Genomic DNA, 16,526 nt, shown 5'->3' with positions numbered 1-16,526 from the left:
AGAAATAAACTTTACCTTCACTTACCAATATCCCTATGAAACATACAAACATCGTAACTAATGGTAATACTATAACTCAACTACATAAAATTTACTTCCTACAGCACTCATACATGCACTTTATGATATAAGATTAAATACTGTCCCAAAGTTCTTATTAAAACTATGGCACAAAATCTTCGTATCGTTTGGGCATTTTCCGGTTTCGTTTTGGCCTGCCTGCGATATTGTCGTCGCTTCTCGGTTGTTCACTCTCGGCGTCGGAAATACTGCTCGCCACGGCTTTGGGTGTTTCTGGCGCTCTAGTCACTTCATCAGGAGTGCTGGTAACTGCCTCTGGAACATCATCAGGTCTCTCAGTTTCAGCATCTCGTATTGGCCTTTCCACTTCTTCGCTCGATGTATCTCTGGACTGGTACCTTTTTACACTTGGTACATTTCTCTTATACAGGACTCCAGTCGGAGACTTGACTGTCACCATACTGCCACTTCTGGATACGACAGTATAGGGTTGATGGTAATAAGGTGTGTCTAGCTTACCACCAGTTTCATGCCTCACGAGAACATTATCTCCTGGCATGATGTCTGAGTACTTGGCTCCACATTTCAAATCTGTGTACAGCTTTGCTGCACCTTTCTTTTCAGCATCGTGGTCCCTCATCTCCTGGTCGTCTCGGATTTCCTTTATTTCTGGCATTTTTGTGCGGATTTTTCTCCCAAAAAATGCTTCTGCAGGACTTTTTCCAGTGGTTGCATGAGGCGTTGCTCGATAGGCAGCCACATAAGATAGCAATGCTTCTCGCCAATTTTGTCCTTCTGCGTGTGCAATCCTCAATCGTTTTTCAATGGACTGATTTTGTCTCTCTACTTCTCCGTTGGCTTGCGGCCATTTCGGAGTTACTTTATGATGGTGGATACCTGTGGTCCTCATGTATTCCGCAAATGTCTCTGAAATGAATTGTGGACCATTGTCAGAGTATAATGTAACAGGTAATCCATATCTCGCGAATATCTCTGCTAACGCTTGTATTGTTTTTTCAGTGGTTGTGGACTTCAACACCACATACTCATAGTATCTGCTGTAGTAATCTATCACTACCATAATTGATTCACCCGTCGGTAAAGGTCCAAGAAAATCAACAGCTACGTCGATCCATGGTCCTGTCGGGAGTTGCGTACTCCGGATCGGTTCTGGCGGATTACTCTTTCTTGTGATTTGACATCCGTGACAAGTTTTAACAAATTTCTCGGCGTCTTTATCACAACCTGGCCACCATACCTTGGTTCTGAGGTTTTGCTTGGTACCAACAATACCTAGGTGTCCTTCATGCGCTAAGGATACGATCTTCAGTCTCAATCTTTTCGGTATCACCAATCTGCAACCTCTTAATACACACTGTCCGATGCAACAAAGTTCATCTCTAATGGGAATGTAAGCCTTGTGAGTACACTTGTCCCATTGTCCACTCTGTATGCATTCTCTTACTTCCATGAGTTCTGGATCACGTTCGGATTCTCTCTCGACCTCCTTCGTAGTCACAGCTTTCGGTGTCGCCTGAATAGCTACGAAGCGTACAAAGCTCTCTGTTTCTGTTCCCAATTCTGACTTGGATTGTGGACCACCATCCTTCACCAATCTGGACAGCGGATCTGCAATGTTTGCTTTCCCTGCAATGTGGATTATTTTATATTTGTAGGGTTGTAGTCTGAGTACCCATCTCTCTATTCTGGCCAATGGTTTGGATCTAGGTGCATAGATCACCTCTAATGGCTTATGATCTGTGATGAGTTCAAATTCAATGCCGTATAAATATGCATGGAACCTCTCACAGGCCCATACAAGTTCGAGTGCTTCTTTCTCTGTCTGAGAGTATCTTCTTTCCACATCTGATAATGATCTGCTGGCATAGGCAATGATTCTTGGTCCTCCATCATGCATCTGGACCAACACGGCTCCTAAACCAACCGGGCTGGCATCCGCTATGACTTTGGTTGATGCCGCCGGATCGTAATATCCAAGAGTTTTTGCATCTGTCAGGCTTTGCTTCAGCACTGTGAACGCTTTCTTCTGCTCAGATCCAAAATGAAATGGTACACCTTTCTTGGTTAGTTTCCTTAGTGGTTCTGCCACTGTAGCGAAATTAGGAATGAACTTTGCACAAAAATTGACCAATCCTAGGAAACTCCTCACCTCTGTTACGTTCTGAGGTGCACGTGCCTCTGCAATAGCTTTCACCTTGGTCTCTGCAGGGTTTAGTCCTTCCCGTGTAAGTCTGTGTCCCATAAAGTCCATTTCTGGCACACCGAACTGGCACTTGTTTCCATTCACGGTAAGGCCTGCCTCCTGTAGTCTAGATAGTACATGCCTCAACCATTTGTCATGCTCTTCCTTCGTTGGTGCATGGACTATGATGTCGTCAGAAATGTTGGCAACTCCAGGAATGCCTTGAATCACTCGATGGATTTCATACTGGTAGATCTCCGAAGCTGCATTAATTCCAAATGATAGTCTCTTGTAACGATACAATCCACAGTGAGTCACAAATGTTGTTACATCTCGGGAACCTGGATCCAGCTCTAATTGATGATAGCCCCATTTCAGATCAATTTTTGAGAATACCTTGCTGGTAGTTAGTTCTTGAAATATTTCCTCCACTGTTGGTATAGGGTGTCGTTCTCTAATTATAGCTTCATTGGCCATTGTCATGTCAACACCTAGTCTTATGTCACCCTTTGGTTTGGGCACAATCACTACGGGACTGACCCATTCTGTCGAATGTTCCACCGGTTCAATAATGTCTTGTTCGATCAATTCTTTAATTTTGGCTTCGACTTTCCCACGAAGTCCAAACGGAGTTCGGCGCATTGGTTGTGCCTTAGGTTTGACCGTTTCATCTGCCGCTAGCTTCAATTGTCGACCTTTCAGCTTTCCTACTCCCTGGAAGACTGCGGGGAATTCTTGCTTCATATCCTCGTATGACTGAATTGAATTGACACAAGCTCCAATATGAAGTATTGCCAGGTCTTGCGCTGTGCTTCTACTCAGCAATGGTTCTCCCCTCTCTTCTATGACCATAAACTCTGCTTCGGTGTACTTATCTCCAGCTTCAACAGTTGCAGTAAAACATCCAATGGTCTCCAATGGCTTGGTTGCTGTGTATGGATACAGTTTCTTGGAACACTTCTTTGAGGTACAGATGATCTTTTTCCTTTTCAACTTCTCCCATAAATGTCGATCAATCACATTACTGTCACTGCCTGAGTCTGCAATGACCTGCACTGTCACTCCACCAACGATCACTGGGACCTTCTCATGATGTCCTTCATTCAACGTAAATTGGTAACAACTCTGTTCCTCCTGGGTATCATCATTGTCACCGTCTATCTGGTGAATGGTATCTTTCTTTCCAGGATACTTTCCTTTCCCCCAGGCTTTGCCTTTGGAAGTTGTACTCTTCCTCTTCTGGTCTGCATTGGACTTGCTTTTGCACTTCTTTGCAAAGTGGTCCTTATCTCCACACTTTCTGCAAACTTTGCCTTTGGCCGGGCAATATGGGTCTTTTCCAAAGTGACCTCGGTTTCCACATCAATAACACTCCACGTCCTGTGTTGGCGTATATCTTGGCTGATTATGGCGATGTGAGAGCCTCTTAATTTGCTGGCTTGAGTTGTCTTTCAGGGTCATGGTATGAAATTGCCCTTCAACAGCCTCTAATGCAGCAGCAATGGTTAAAGCATCGGTGAGTTCCAACTCACTCCCTCTTTCCAGTAGACGTCTTCTGAGTTTATCTGATCTGCAGTGCTGTACGACTTGATCCAATAATTGGTTGTCCAAATCAGCTGGCATGTAATTGCATCCAACAGCTAGCTGGCGTAGTCTCGTCACGTACTGAGCAATTGTCTGGCCATCTTCTTGTCTCGTTCTCCGAAACAAATGGCGTTGAAATGTAGCATTCGGTGTCACTACATAGTGTGCATTTAATGCATCTACCGCTTTCCGGTACTCATCCTTTCTTCCAGTATTCAAAAGTGTCTTAAATGTTTCCCGAACTGAGGGTCCCGCAGTGAAAAGAAGTAATGCCCTTCTCTGCGCTTTTTGTTCAACTGTACCGGTATCTAGAAATAGGCCACGACTGTCGGCGTAGGATTCAAATTCTTCCAGCCATGCTTTCCACTTCACACTTACAGTGCTTGCATCACCAGTCGGGTCAAAATGAGCAATTCCACTATGTGTTAGAAAGTTACCGTCTGCACCAGCCATGAGGAAATATTCCAGCCCCAAAAGTACTGAGACAAAGAGAAAATTCTTATCACCTTGAAGTTGTCTGTAATCCTCTGTAATCTTGTTTAGTCTTTAATTTTCTTCAAGCTTCTTTCATCCTCGTCGCCAATGTCACATTTGTGGCCCGAAATGTGAAGTTAATAAAATATCAAACACAAGTTTTATCATGTAAACTTCTCAGTGGCTTTATTCTCCCGTTTCCTTTGTTCTCCTGCTTGTGTTCTTATCTCTCTCTCCTACCACGTGACTTCCGGTACATCTCATACATATTCATTATCATGACAAAGAGTGCATCCAACTTTTACCATTTTCATAGAGGCCCATGGTTGGCAAGTTTCTTCTTGTATGCATCCACGCCAATAGATTTCACTTCCACGTGAGAATGAAACCCAATAGCAATATTGGATACATTAAAATATACATCTGCAACTGGAAATAATTGACACTGGGCTATTTAGAGGTAACACATTACAACTGAAATGGAAGGCTGGCATTCAATGGGCTGTTTAGAGTCATTAGATCATACAGCTCCAAAGCATCAGTACCTAATAGCCTGAAGATGCCTGGGATTTTCTGATATTGGAAGCTAAGCAGGCACAGGCCTGGTCAGTACTAGGAGGGGAGACTGTCTTTGAACACCAGGTGCTGTAGGTTTCTGTGAGGGGTGCTGGACAAAGTGAAAACTCTCTGTCTGCATTACATTAGACAAAAGTTAAAGAATTTCATGAATTATGTGACAATAATGGAACCTTTACAAGTTTCCTCAACTGAGTCTCACATTGCCTTGCCAGATCCACAGATGGATCATTTTTTTAGATTGAAGTTCACATTGGATCTAAGGAATCTAAGGTATCTAGTGCGTGGTGAAAATAAACATTTCAACCTTCTTTGCTAAATCTACTTGATCTTCACCATCAGGGCAATGCATTTGATGGAGGGGGTGGTGACTGGCATTTGTTGACACTGGCAGAACTGTTCCAGCTGTGTGGGGAATTATGGGTAATGAAGATGGCCATTGATCCTGTATTGAGCCACTGTTGCTCTGAACAGCCCCGATGCGGCTTGATGAGGTGCCAGAGCACTGTTCCATCACCCCATGACTGCAACAGATATCCCACAACTCTTGTCAGCTTCTGGGACAGATTCCCCCAGCGAGGTTCTGAATTTGTGACCCAATTAAAACTGGTGCATTGTTGAGCCCACAAAGAGAAGTGAAATCAAGTTTATAGAGAAAATAAACAATAACGTGAATTGCTCCTTGAAAGGGCATTCCATTGGCTGAAATTGGCAATGGGCGTTATGAGGTCAAGCAAAGCATTTTATAAATGCAAGTGTTTTCTATAGCTTATCCTAACACAAATCATTGGAAATTATTGTTGACTCAGTCAAAATCAAAATAAAAGTGATTCACTTCCTGGCGCATATGTTCTACATCACAGCGGACTGAGCAGAGTGCGGCACTGCTGGGAATTACCTCCCATTTCTTTTGCCCTGGGAAACAGAATCCCTATGTAAAAGGACTCAGAATGCTGAATCCACCTTTCAGATTTCCCTTTTACATAGAACGTGAGTTGGGCATTAAGGTGGCTTCTCTATGTAAAAAGGGCTACTGAGTCTTCCATCATCATAAATAATTATTGTCACAAATGCCACCTCCCACCACAATCACCAACATCACTGGCTCTCCATTCAACTCTGGATCACCTCGAAAACAGCACCATATATATGGCTGCTCTTCATAGATGACAGCTCAGCCTTCAACGTCATTATTCCCTCATTGCTGGTCAACAAGCTCCAAACCCTGGCTCTCTGTACTCTGTTTTTGCAACTTGCTCATCAGAAGACCACAGTCATTACAAATTGCAAACAACATCTCCTCCTCACTGACTGTCAACACAGGCACACTTTAAGGATGTGCGCTTAGACCACTGCTCTACTCACTATACACCTACAACTGTGGGGTCAGGCACAATTCCAATGCTATCTACAAATTTGCTGATGACACCACAATTGTCAGCAGAATCACAAATGGCAATGAGGAAACATACAGGAGGAAGACAGATGAACTCATTGTATGGTGTCACACCAACAACCCTGCACTCAACATTAGCAAAACCAAGGAGAAGGACTTCAGGGAGGAAGTTAGAATAATATGAACCAGTCCTCATCGAGGGGGCAACAATGGAGAGGGTCAAGAACTTCAAATTCCTGGGTGTCCACATCTCCAAGGATCTGTCCTGGAGTCTTTATTTTGATGCAATCATGAAAAAGGCTTGCCAGTAGCTATACTTTGTGAGATGTCTGAGAAAATTTGGTATGTCACCAAAGACTTGAGGAAACTTCTACAGGGGTACTGTGGACCCTTGCAGCATTCTGGCTGGTTGCATCACTGTCTGGTATAGAGCTGCTAATGCTCAGGACAAGAAAAACTCCGGAGAGTTAATTCGGCCTACTACATCACGGGCACCAGGCCTCACTCCATCAAAGACATCTACAAGGAGCAGTGTCTTAAGAAACCAGCCTCTATTGTGAAGAACCCCCATCACCCAGATCATGCCCTCTTCACTCTGAAGCCATTGGGGGAAAAAGGTATAGGAGCCTGAAGATAAGCACTCAGCAGCACAAGGACAGATTCCTGAATGATCAATAAACCAAAGACACTCCCTTACTTTGACTTTTCGTGCACAATGCAAAAAGCCATTTTGAATATTCAGAATGGCAGGCATATTTTACAGTACTTTGCACCAGATATTCTCTTAAATTTTTATTCCAATTTCCCTTTTCACTCTGACACCACTCAATCACAATTCATGGATTCATCCATAAAGCCAAACCTTAATTCCAATGCTACTTTGCAACTGTAGGTGGCACTCACAGCCAGCATCAAATTTTATTGCAGCTTCCCAAACAAGCTCAAGATGCATAACTCCTTGAAAGTGGCTTTGCAAATTAGGTCAGAAAGAAAGCTTTTGGCATTTTGGCCTTCATCAATCAAAGTATTGAGTATAGGAGTTATGATGTTATAGGAAGTTGCATAAGACATTGGCGAGGTCACATCTGAGGTATTGTATGTTAGTTTTCGTTACCAACTTGAAGGAAAATTTCATAAGATTGTAAGAGTGCAGACAAGATTCTCAAGAATGCTGCCAGGAATGGAGGAACTGAGTTACAAGGAAAGGTTAAATAGGTTAGGACTTTATTCCCCAGAGCTAGAAGAATATAGACTGATTTAATAGATCTATATAAAATTAAGGGGGTGTTGAGATAGAGTTAATGTAAGCAGGCTTTTTCCACTGAAGTTAGGTGAAACAAAGGTACATGGAAGGGAGGGGTATGGATGCAAATCAATAGGACTATTCAGAATAATAGTTCAGAATGGACTAGATGGGCTGAAGAGCCTGGTTCTGTCCTGCAGAGTTATATGATTCTATGGTTCCAATAAGAATTCTACTGGTTTCACATCACAAAGTTAGTGTCCACACAAAGAGGCCAATCCTCAGCCATCATAAATGCTTTCACATGGAAAAAAAAATTCACTTATCACGGTATTAGTGCTCACAGTGAGGTAATTCGGGAGCAATCAAATACTTTCATGTGAAAAATTCAGTGTCGTGTGATCTTTCAAGAGACAACTTGGTCAGTGTGAGAAAGCTTGCTTACCACTTTGTACAGTTAGCCAGCTAAATGACAATAGCTATTGGCCAAATTATATTCTTAATTGGGTAAAAGTCATTTAAGTCCAAAATAGACGCCGCCGATGGATTTAATATCATGACTTTCGATTTTTACTGCAACCTGTTGTGTATAATGATACATAAGGAATTCTAACAGTAAATACATTTACAGTATTGGAAAAATAAACACTCAAAAATATACCCAAGAAATACAGAACAGAGTGCATGAATTTCTCTTTATATTCATAGCATCTTTTAATTGATTAGATTCAGCAGTACTACACAATTGCAGTGGGAGCACAAGGTCTGTTATCATACCACCATTGGCATCCACATGTTCCCTTTTGCCAATGCAAAATTTCTGGTGTTTGAGAGGCATTTACACAGGACTTAAGGCCCTCAATGTTCAATGACAGAAGGTCATTCCCCACAAAGCCTTTGCATTAATTGCTTAAGGAAACGCAGCAAACATTTTAAATTCAAAATAAATTTTATTCATAATAAAAAAACAAGTATATACAAGGAGAACATAATCTTACTGTCTTTCCATTCATACATTGAATGATACGTGTTCTATATAGAGTAGTGTCATGTGGCCCTCCTGGATGATACCCACTTGTTTGAGAGGCTTCGCCACTGGACTCAGACCCTCAATGTCTAGGAGCAGAAGGATCCTCAACTGAAATCTTCCACACACAGCCTTTTCATTGCTGCACCAAGCTTCAGTGCATTCCACAGCATGCACTCTTGCAGTCTGGAATGCACCTGGAGGCTGCATTCCTTTGTGGATGTCTCATTGTGCTCCCAAACCAACAAGTTTTAGGCAAACCAAGGAATGTCTTTCAACTTCCACAAGCAGCTGAGCAACTCTTCCAGTGGTTTCTTTGTGTTTTCCTAGGAGCAGCCCATAAATTAGACAGCATGTGTTATGCAGCTGCTCAGGATGAACCATGACAAAGACCCTTGCTTCTCTTCAGATTCAGCAAATTCACTATCTACAAAGAGGTAGGAGCCAGTCTCCTCCCCATTGCAGTCATCCCCAGGGTAATGTCTGCAGCAAAACAAATGTCCACTGTATCAAGTGACTCACACGCGTTACATGACGTGGAGCATTATTACACTACGTGGCTCATATTCCAGAGACCATCCTAATTTGCTATAACATGCTAACAGCAATTTAGGTTTTATATTTATGTATAAAAATATTTTGTTGATGTAATTTTTCTTTTCTATTGAACTTTGCTTTCTATTCTCACATTATTTATATTTTTATAACAATTTTGCTCCAATATAAATTTTCATCCATATATTCTGTCCATCATAAACAAATATGATTTCAGAAGATTTCTTTAAACATCAGCATTTTTCTCAGTAACTAAACTTCTAATGTTTTAGAATGATTTAAAATATCTTTTTAAACTGCAAAAGAGACAATATTTCACAATGGCATGATTATACTTACCTATTAAATTGTTATTTAAAGCCTCCTATAAAGTTCCTCTCTCTCACTCTCTCTGAAAAGCATTGGGCAGGACCATTTATTTTTGTCCACAACTTGTGAATCTGCACCCTGGAATTGAACAGTGTTGTAAATTGAATTTCAATATTTTTATTGGTTTTTATAATAAATACAGTCCAATGAAGAAAAGGGAATGAATCTGAAAATACAATTTCACCTATGTGTATATATAAATATCTCTCTCAAGATAAAACTTCAAACAGTATAAACTTGGTACCCTCTCCACTGCACCGGGTGAAGACAGAAAAGAAATCAAAAACCTAACCTACTATATTTTTTAAAAAAAAGAAACTAACCCCCCAAAGCTTATCCTGGGAGGGGGGGGGGGGTTACATATGTTTTGCAGCTTTTGATTCATACCGTGAATCAAAAAAAAGGCACGACTATATCTCATCTGGAAAAGTAAGTTCATCAAATCATATTTTAAAACATTTACATCAAATGAAATTAAGACATTAAAGGTCACCATGTTATCTTCAAATTTCCCTGATGAATCAAATACATGATATCTAATTTTTTTGATGAATATCACAGCTGTATTTTCTTGCAGCAAATAGGAATTTCAGTGCATATGTACACTGTTCAATATATTTAACCATAAATTAGTTATATTATGAATTCCTGAAAAGTAGTAATCAAACTAGTAAATGTGCAGGATATCAAGATCCATATTTTTAACAGTAAGGTCAATTAAAAATTGAATTTATATAGTGTCTTACTTGACCTCAGATTATGCAAAAGTTGATGTTTGATTTATTTCACCGTTGTTTTGTGAAATAACAGATATTAGTTGCAAAATATATTGCGTGATAACCCAGGACACTTTTAATATACACATCATAAAAAATCCAAGGCCATATAAAAAAAAAATGGGGTAAGCATGTTGTATTCATAGACTATCCAGCACTTTGGATAAGGAACTGAAATAGAGTTCTTATTTTTCATCCTTTTTAGTTAATGGCACTTGATACCTTGAAGGCAACTTTGATGATCAACTGCAAACACATAAATTAATGGCGACCACATTATCTTCAGAGATTGGTACAGCCGATTAGTTTAGGATGAATTGACTTCATTTAAATAGGGGTTCAAATAAAAGTTGCTGTGATCCTCTTTTAGAACCTGAAGAGTTCTGGTTCATCGCTTCCAAACATTGGTCGTCATGGGCGTGATTTCAGGCTTCAGAAGGAGAACTTCCCAAACGCGGGTAACTTTGTGCAACACGCGAAACAGCGCAAATGTTTCTCCATTTCAGAAAGCATTTTTCAAATTAATAATGAACATCAAAAGGTTCAGCCCCGATTACTCCTTTGAAAAGCTTTTCTTGAACCCGGTATGGGGGAATGAGGTTTGCTTCCGGCCTCTGGCAGGGTGGGAGCTGACTAACCTCTTGCACTATCCAGCCAGCTCGGCTCCAATCAGCGAGAGGCGGCGAGAGCCGATGAGCTCAGCCAAGTGCCTACCATTGGATGGCTATATTTAGGAGACAGCGCCGGCCCTTTAAAAGGGGAAAGAGGCGGCTTCGCTGCAATGAAGAGTTGATCGGCTCAGCTTTGACCGGTGTCGTGGCGCGGATCGCCAACCTCTCTGTGTTTCCAAAGGGGGGGGAGGTGTTTCAGAGCGAAAAAGTTTAAAGGGAGAGCAGACGAGACAAAAGCCATGGCTGCAATTAGGAAGAAGCTGGTGGTGGTGGGCGATGGTGCCTGCGGCAAGACATGCCTGTTGATCGTCTTCAGCAAAGATGAGTTCCCCGAGGTTTATGTCCCCACCGTGTTTGAGAACTACGTGGCCGACATCGAAGTGGACGGCAAGCAGGTGGAGCTGGCGCTGTGGGACACGGCGGGCCAGGAGGACTATGACCGCCTGCGGCCCCTGTCCTACCCGGACACTGACGTGATCCTGATGTGTTTCTCGGTGGACAGCCCGGACTCGCTGGAGAATATCCCCGAGAAGTGGGTGCCGGAGGTGAAGCATTTCTGCCCCAACGTGCCCATCATCCTGGTGGCCAACAAGAAAGATCTCCGCAACGACGAGAACGTGAGGAACGAGTTGGCCCGCATGAAGCAGGAACCGGTGCGCACGGAGGACGGCCGCGCCATGGCCGTGCGCATCGGAGCGTACGACTACTTGGAGTGCTCGGCCAAGACCAAAGAAGGAGTGCGGGAGGTGTTCGAGACCGCCACCCGGGCAGCGCTGCAGAAGAGAGCCCGGCCCAGCAGAGGCTGCGCCCACTGCTGCACCGTCCTATGATGCTTCCCAGCGGCCGGCCGGTAGCCCTCTGCACGCCCAGCTCCCCCCTTCCCTGGGGTGGGCGGGCGACAGGTCTATTCCTCTCGGACAGTCAGAAGGATGCGGACAGAAGAAAACACGGGGATCACTAAAGAGGGGGTGGGGAATGGATGCTCTTTTTCTTGGCTCCGAAAGAGTCGATCTCTCGCCAGGAGAGGGAGAGAATTTTTAAAAAAATGAATTCGGCGGAAGATGAACTATTCGCACTGATCGCGGGCGACCCACGGTCAAGGCGTGGGTGGTGAAGCATCGGGCGCGACCCACCCGACCGACTGGTTTGCAAAATGCCAATGTTTGTGTTTTATCTGTTGTGAGTGTACAGGCGCTTTATGTTCTGCGAGATGCCTGGTGTGGGGTTCTTCCTCCCATCTACCCCGCCTGCCCCTTTGCCCGGGAGAGTTGAAGGGAAGAAGACGTGGACGCTGGAGCTCAACCGATGAGAAGAGTCTGAGGGTGAGGGGCGGGGGGTTGATCGCCGGTGCGCCAAACACTGGCAGCACTGACCACAAAACTTTGGGGTGGGGGTGGGGGGACACTGTGGGCAGGAAAAGAGAAAAAAAAATGGGAGCATATTGTCAATCTTTTCGTTTCTCCGAACATTTGTACTGGTCGAAAGAAGACGCAGTTGCAGATCCATCAATATTTTTTGATCACTCTTCCCAAATGGCACTGAAGTAGTCGGTTTTCAAATCAACCGGGAAACGGCGCTGAAGCCAAGGCGTGCGTTTGTTTACAAAAGTTGTATACCCAAGTATAAGCTGTGTTTTTTTAAAAGTAATTTTCTCGCAAGGTATTAAATGTAATCGAATCTGATCCTTTGGTCTGTTTTTTTTCCCTACATCGTGGCAAGAAAAATGTGGGTGGCATTTGGGAGGGGGAAACGACGACTCTTCAGCCGGAGGCTGGTGTGGATTTGCTGGGAGACCCGTGGCTTCGGCTTGTCCCCAACGCCTGCTGCCCCAGATCCCCACCACTCGTGTTTGGCCTTTTCTGAAAGAATGGGTGTGCCTGTTATTTTGTACTCATTGACTGCCATCTCCACTTGGCCAGGTTGGATACTGCGATTACATTCATTTTACTCATTCTGATCATGGGTGCATTAAAACACTCATTCTGATCATGGGTGCATTAAAACGAGTTCTCTTTTTTAAACAAAATATTTGCCTACGACTTGAAGCAAATGGGAAAACTTACCTGCTGTGCCAATGTTGGAACAACAGCCAACTCGGGATGATTAATATCTTAAATACTGATTCAGTTGTTAAACTTCAACAGAACCATCTACTGGAGTAGACTGAGGTTGGGCGGGGGGTCCAGGTTTGGGGGTGCTCTTTTTGCTTCTGGTTGTCCCATTCAATGTGATTTTTTAGGTGTCAGTAATTCAAGTAATGCCCTGATAAGAGGGGAAACACAAACCTCCCTCTTGGCCCATGGAGTTTATGCCTTCGTGATCGAATAATGTTACCTATTCTAATTTAGCCATAATTTTTCTTGGCCAAACCAAAGGAAGACTGACATTCAGTCAACTACATTTTTCAGACTTTTTTCCCCTTCCCCATTTTCACCCCAACCTACTTTAGTTTAAAGATTCCTTTATTGTCTTGTACTAAACCTAACATTGCACAAAATTGTCATCTTCCTGACGTAGGGGAAACAAAATTTCCATTCGTGTTGCATAACACCCCTCACAGAAAGAGAAACAAACAAGTGCTTTCAGTGTTGTATGCCATGCCTTTGATGAACATTATTCAATTCATTATCCATTTGCCTTCTGTTCTCAAATAGAGAACAAACAAACCCTTAGATGCAATGCTACCTGTAAAAAGCCAACAACCAACACTGCTGTTGCACCCCAATGCCTTATTCATAATTTGTCACTTTAAAGTGATCGAGTTCATTTGTGTAAGAGAGTATTTTACTTTACACTTAAAATGATAAATATAGACTTGTGAATGCCCCATTCATGAACCGCTGGACAAGACTATGCATAACCAACATTTTCAATGGAGGAAGTATGTTGCGAAGCTCTTCACAATTTACGACTGAACTGGTTTCTGTCATGCAAAATATTGACTAGTGATTTTTGAGTCCATGTGTCAAAAGGAAAATGGCATTTAGAAATGTTTGTTTTCTTGTAGCTTCTTTTAAGGGCACTGTATTAAATAATGAAAGCTACTTTATACAAGTTTCTCAAGTACATTTTAAACTTTTGATCATTGTCACCAGATGTACAACATGCTTAAGGATTTTTTTTGACATGTAATATGCTAAATTTTTTTAAACTAAAAAACTAATCTGAGTGGAAGAGAATAGAAAGCAACAAACATGCCATTTTGTAAAACATTAAAATCCAGAGTAAAATAACACTTCCCTGAAGTGGATTGCTGCATTTGCCTGCATGTTCAAAACAATTGTAGAGAGGATGGTTGGAGACCTAAATGTCCTTTTATTTTTAAATGTTTTTTTTAGTCTGATCAGAATTTGTCATAAACAAGTTAGAAAATTTGTTACTTTGCTGCAGCATCACAGGGCAAACATTCATATAAATTAGTGTACAGAAAGTCAAAGTACGGCAGTGTCTTTGGTTCATTGATCATTCAGGAATCTGATGACAGCTAGGAAGAAGCTGAGTGCTTGTCTTTAGGCTCCTGTATTTTCTTTTCTCCCCCAGCCCCCCAATGGTAGCAGAGTGAAGAGGGCGTAGCCTGGGTTCCTTGAGGAGAGAAACTGCTTTCTCTTGCAAATGAAGTGAAATAAGATGCCCATGAAATCGCAGGCTGAGTTAACAACCCTCGAGTTTTTTTTTTCTTTTCCTGAGCTTTGGCACTTCCATGCCAAAGAAATAATGCGACCAGCCAGAATGCTCTCCACATACACTTGCCGAAGTTTCCAAGTCCTCTGTGACATAACAAATCTCCTCAAACACTTCACAGAGTATAGCCGCGGTTGAGCCCTCTTCATAATTGCATCAGCATGGAGGTTCCAGGGCAGATTCTTGGAGATGATAATGTTTTGAGTTTCTGTGAATGCTATTAGGTTTCTGGACTGCATACTCGCCAGCCTCAAATTTGAAGTTCTTGACCCTCTCCACTGCTGAGCCCTGGTAAGGATTTGATATTGTTCTCCTGACTTCCCCCTGAAGTCTATAATCATCTCCTTGGTTTTGCTAATGCTGAGTGCAAGGTTGTTCGTGTGACACCACTCAACAAGCTGATTTATCTCCCTCCGTATGCTTCCTCATTGATGTTTGGGATTCTGCCAATGACTGGTCACCAGCAAATTTGTAGATAAGATAGTGCAAGGGCACTGATTTACTGCAGCTTATAAGCAAATAAGGAGTATACTTGCTCCTTCTTTCAGCACATTGCAATGCCAAACTCATCAAGCCTCTGAAACAATGAGATAAGGTGGCACTTGTGCTCCTCTTCATCTACACTTGCAACCAGAATAACGTCAATGTAAACAAACATAAAACTGAGGCCAGCAAGTACATGGTTCATAAACTGCTTGAATGTCTGAGCTGCATTCTATAGACTGAATGGCATTAGCAGAAATTCAAATGTGCCAAAAAGGGGTAATTACTGCCATCTTCGCAACATCAGAGGCTCAACTGGAATCTGATAGTAAACACACACGAGACCTATTTTCACAAAGTCATGTGTGCCATGGATATTTGCTGAAGTCTTGTAAATTGGGGATGTTGTATTGGTCAGGCGTGGTAATCACCACAAGGCTGTCAGGCAATACACCACGCCCCAAAAGTTAAATAAATGGGACCCAACAGTATCAAACAGATGTTTTCGTTGTAAGAAGGAAACGGGAACAACAGTACATGCAATTTGGGCATGTGAGAAAGTGGAAAAGTTTTGGGAAGATCTAAACCAAGTATTAAATCAAAATCACAAAAAGCAACATACCAAAAAATCCAGAGATCTTGCTTCTAAGTAATATAAGAAGTAAAGAACTTGGACTCAATTTGGATGGAGCACAAAAAAGATTTATTATGATAGCCTTAGTTGTAGCAAAAAAATGTATTATATCAACCTGGAAATTAGAAGATAGCCTGAGAATACAGCAATAGTACATAGAAATGAATAAATGTATTCCATTGAAAAAAATAACATATGATTTAAGAAATAACATCACAGTATTCGAACAAATTTGGGAACCGTACATGGAACACAACAGAGAAGATCTACTGCAGATCTCCACCACCTAAAATGACAGAAGGAGAAGAAGACAAAATACTGACCCAGTATGTAAAAGTAGAAGACACAAATTTCTTGTTTATTTTCATTGTGTGATGATATTGTTTAATGGGTTTAATGTATCATATATGTTGAATGTTGAATGAGTGGGGGGGGGGGTGAAAGAGGGAGGGAAGGGAGGGGGGGAAGGGGAGAAAATGACATTGTGTATATTCAAGAGGAAAATGTTTATGTGTAATTTGGTTAGTATGGTTCATAGTGTTAACTTTGCTTTTAATCCTGGCAGGATTAACGTGTTTAGCAATCCAGGTACAGAGGAAGAAAGAGGTGTATAGCAGGTATAAGCAACAAGGAGCTAATGAGGTACTAGAAGAGTATAGAAAATGTAAGAAAATACTTAAGGAAATCACAAAGGCAAAAAGACATGAGATTTCTTTGGCAGATAATATGAAGATAAACCCAAAGAGTTTCTACAAGTATATTAAGATCAAAAGGATGGTAAGGGTCAAAATTGATCCCCTAGAAGATCAGAGTGGTGGTCTATGTGTGGAGCC

At 42.1% G+C, this 16,526-nt stretch overlaps 1 protein-coding gene across 1 annotated transcript; it reads left to right on the top strand.

Annotated features, from left to right (window-relative positions):
* Nucleotides 1-10,994: 10,994 nt before the first annotated feature.
* On the top strand, nucleotides 10,995-12,577 carry LOC138736628 (rho-related GTP-binding protein RhoB). Its single transcript, XM_069886451.1, has one exon. It carries the CDS (start codon nucleotides 11,135-11,137, stop codon nucleotides 11,723-11,725), a length of 591 nt encoding a protein of 196 aa, XP_069742552.1. The 5' UTR covers nucleotides 10,995-11,134; the 3' UTR covers nucleotides 11,726-12,577.
* Nucleotides 12,578-16,526: the final 3,949 nt, after the last annotated feature.

This window comes from Narcine bancroftii, chromosome 6 (genome assembly GCF_036971445.1).
Source record: "Narcine bancroftii isolate sNarBan1 chromosome 6, sNarBan1.hap1, whole genome shotgun sequence".
NCBI lineage: Eukaryota > Metazoa > Chordata > Chondrichthyes > Torpediniformes > Narcinidae > Narcine > Narcine bancroftii.
This window is presented reverse-complemented; position numbering and strand designations above follow the sequence as displayed.

Coding starts and splice junctions, on each gene's coding strand:
- LOC138736628 (XM_069886451.1), top strand. CDS start 11,135: ATGGCTGCAATTAGGAAGAAGCTGGTGGTGGTGGGCGATGGTGCCTGC.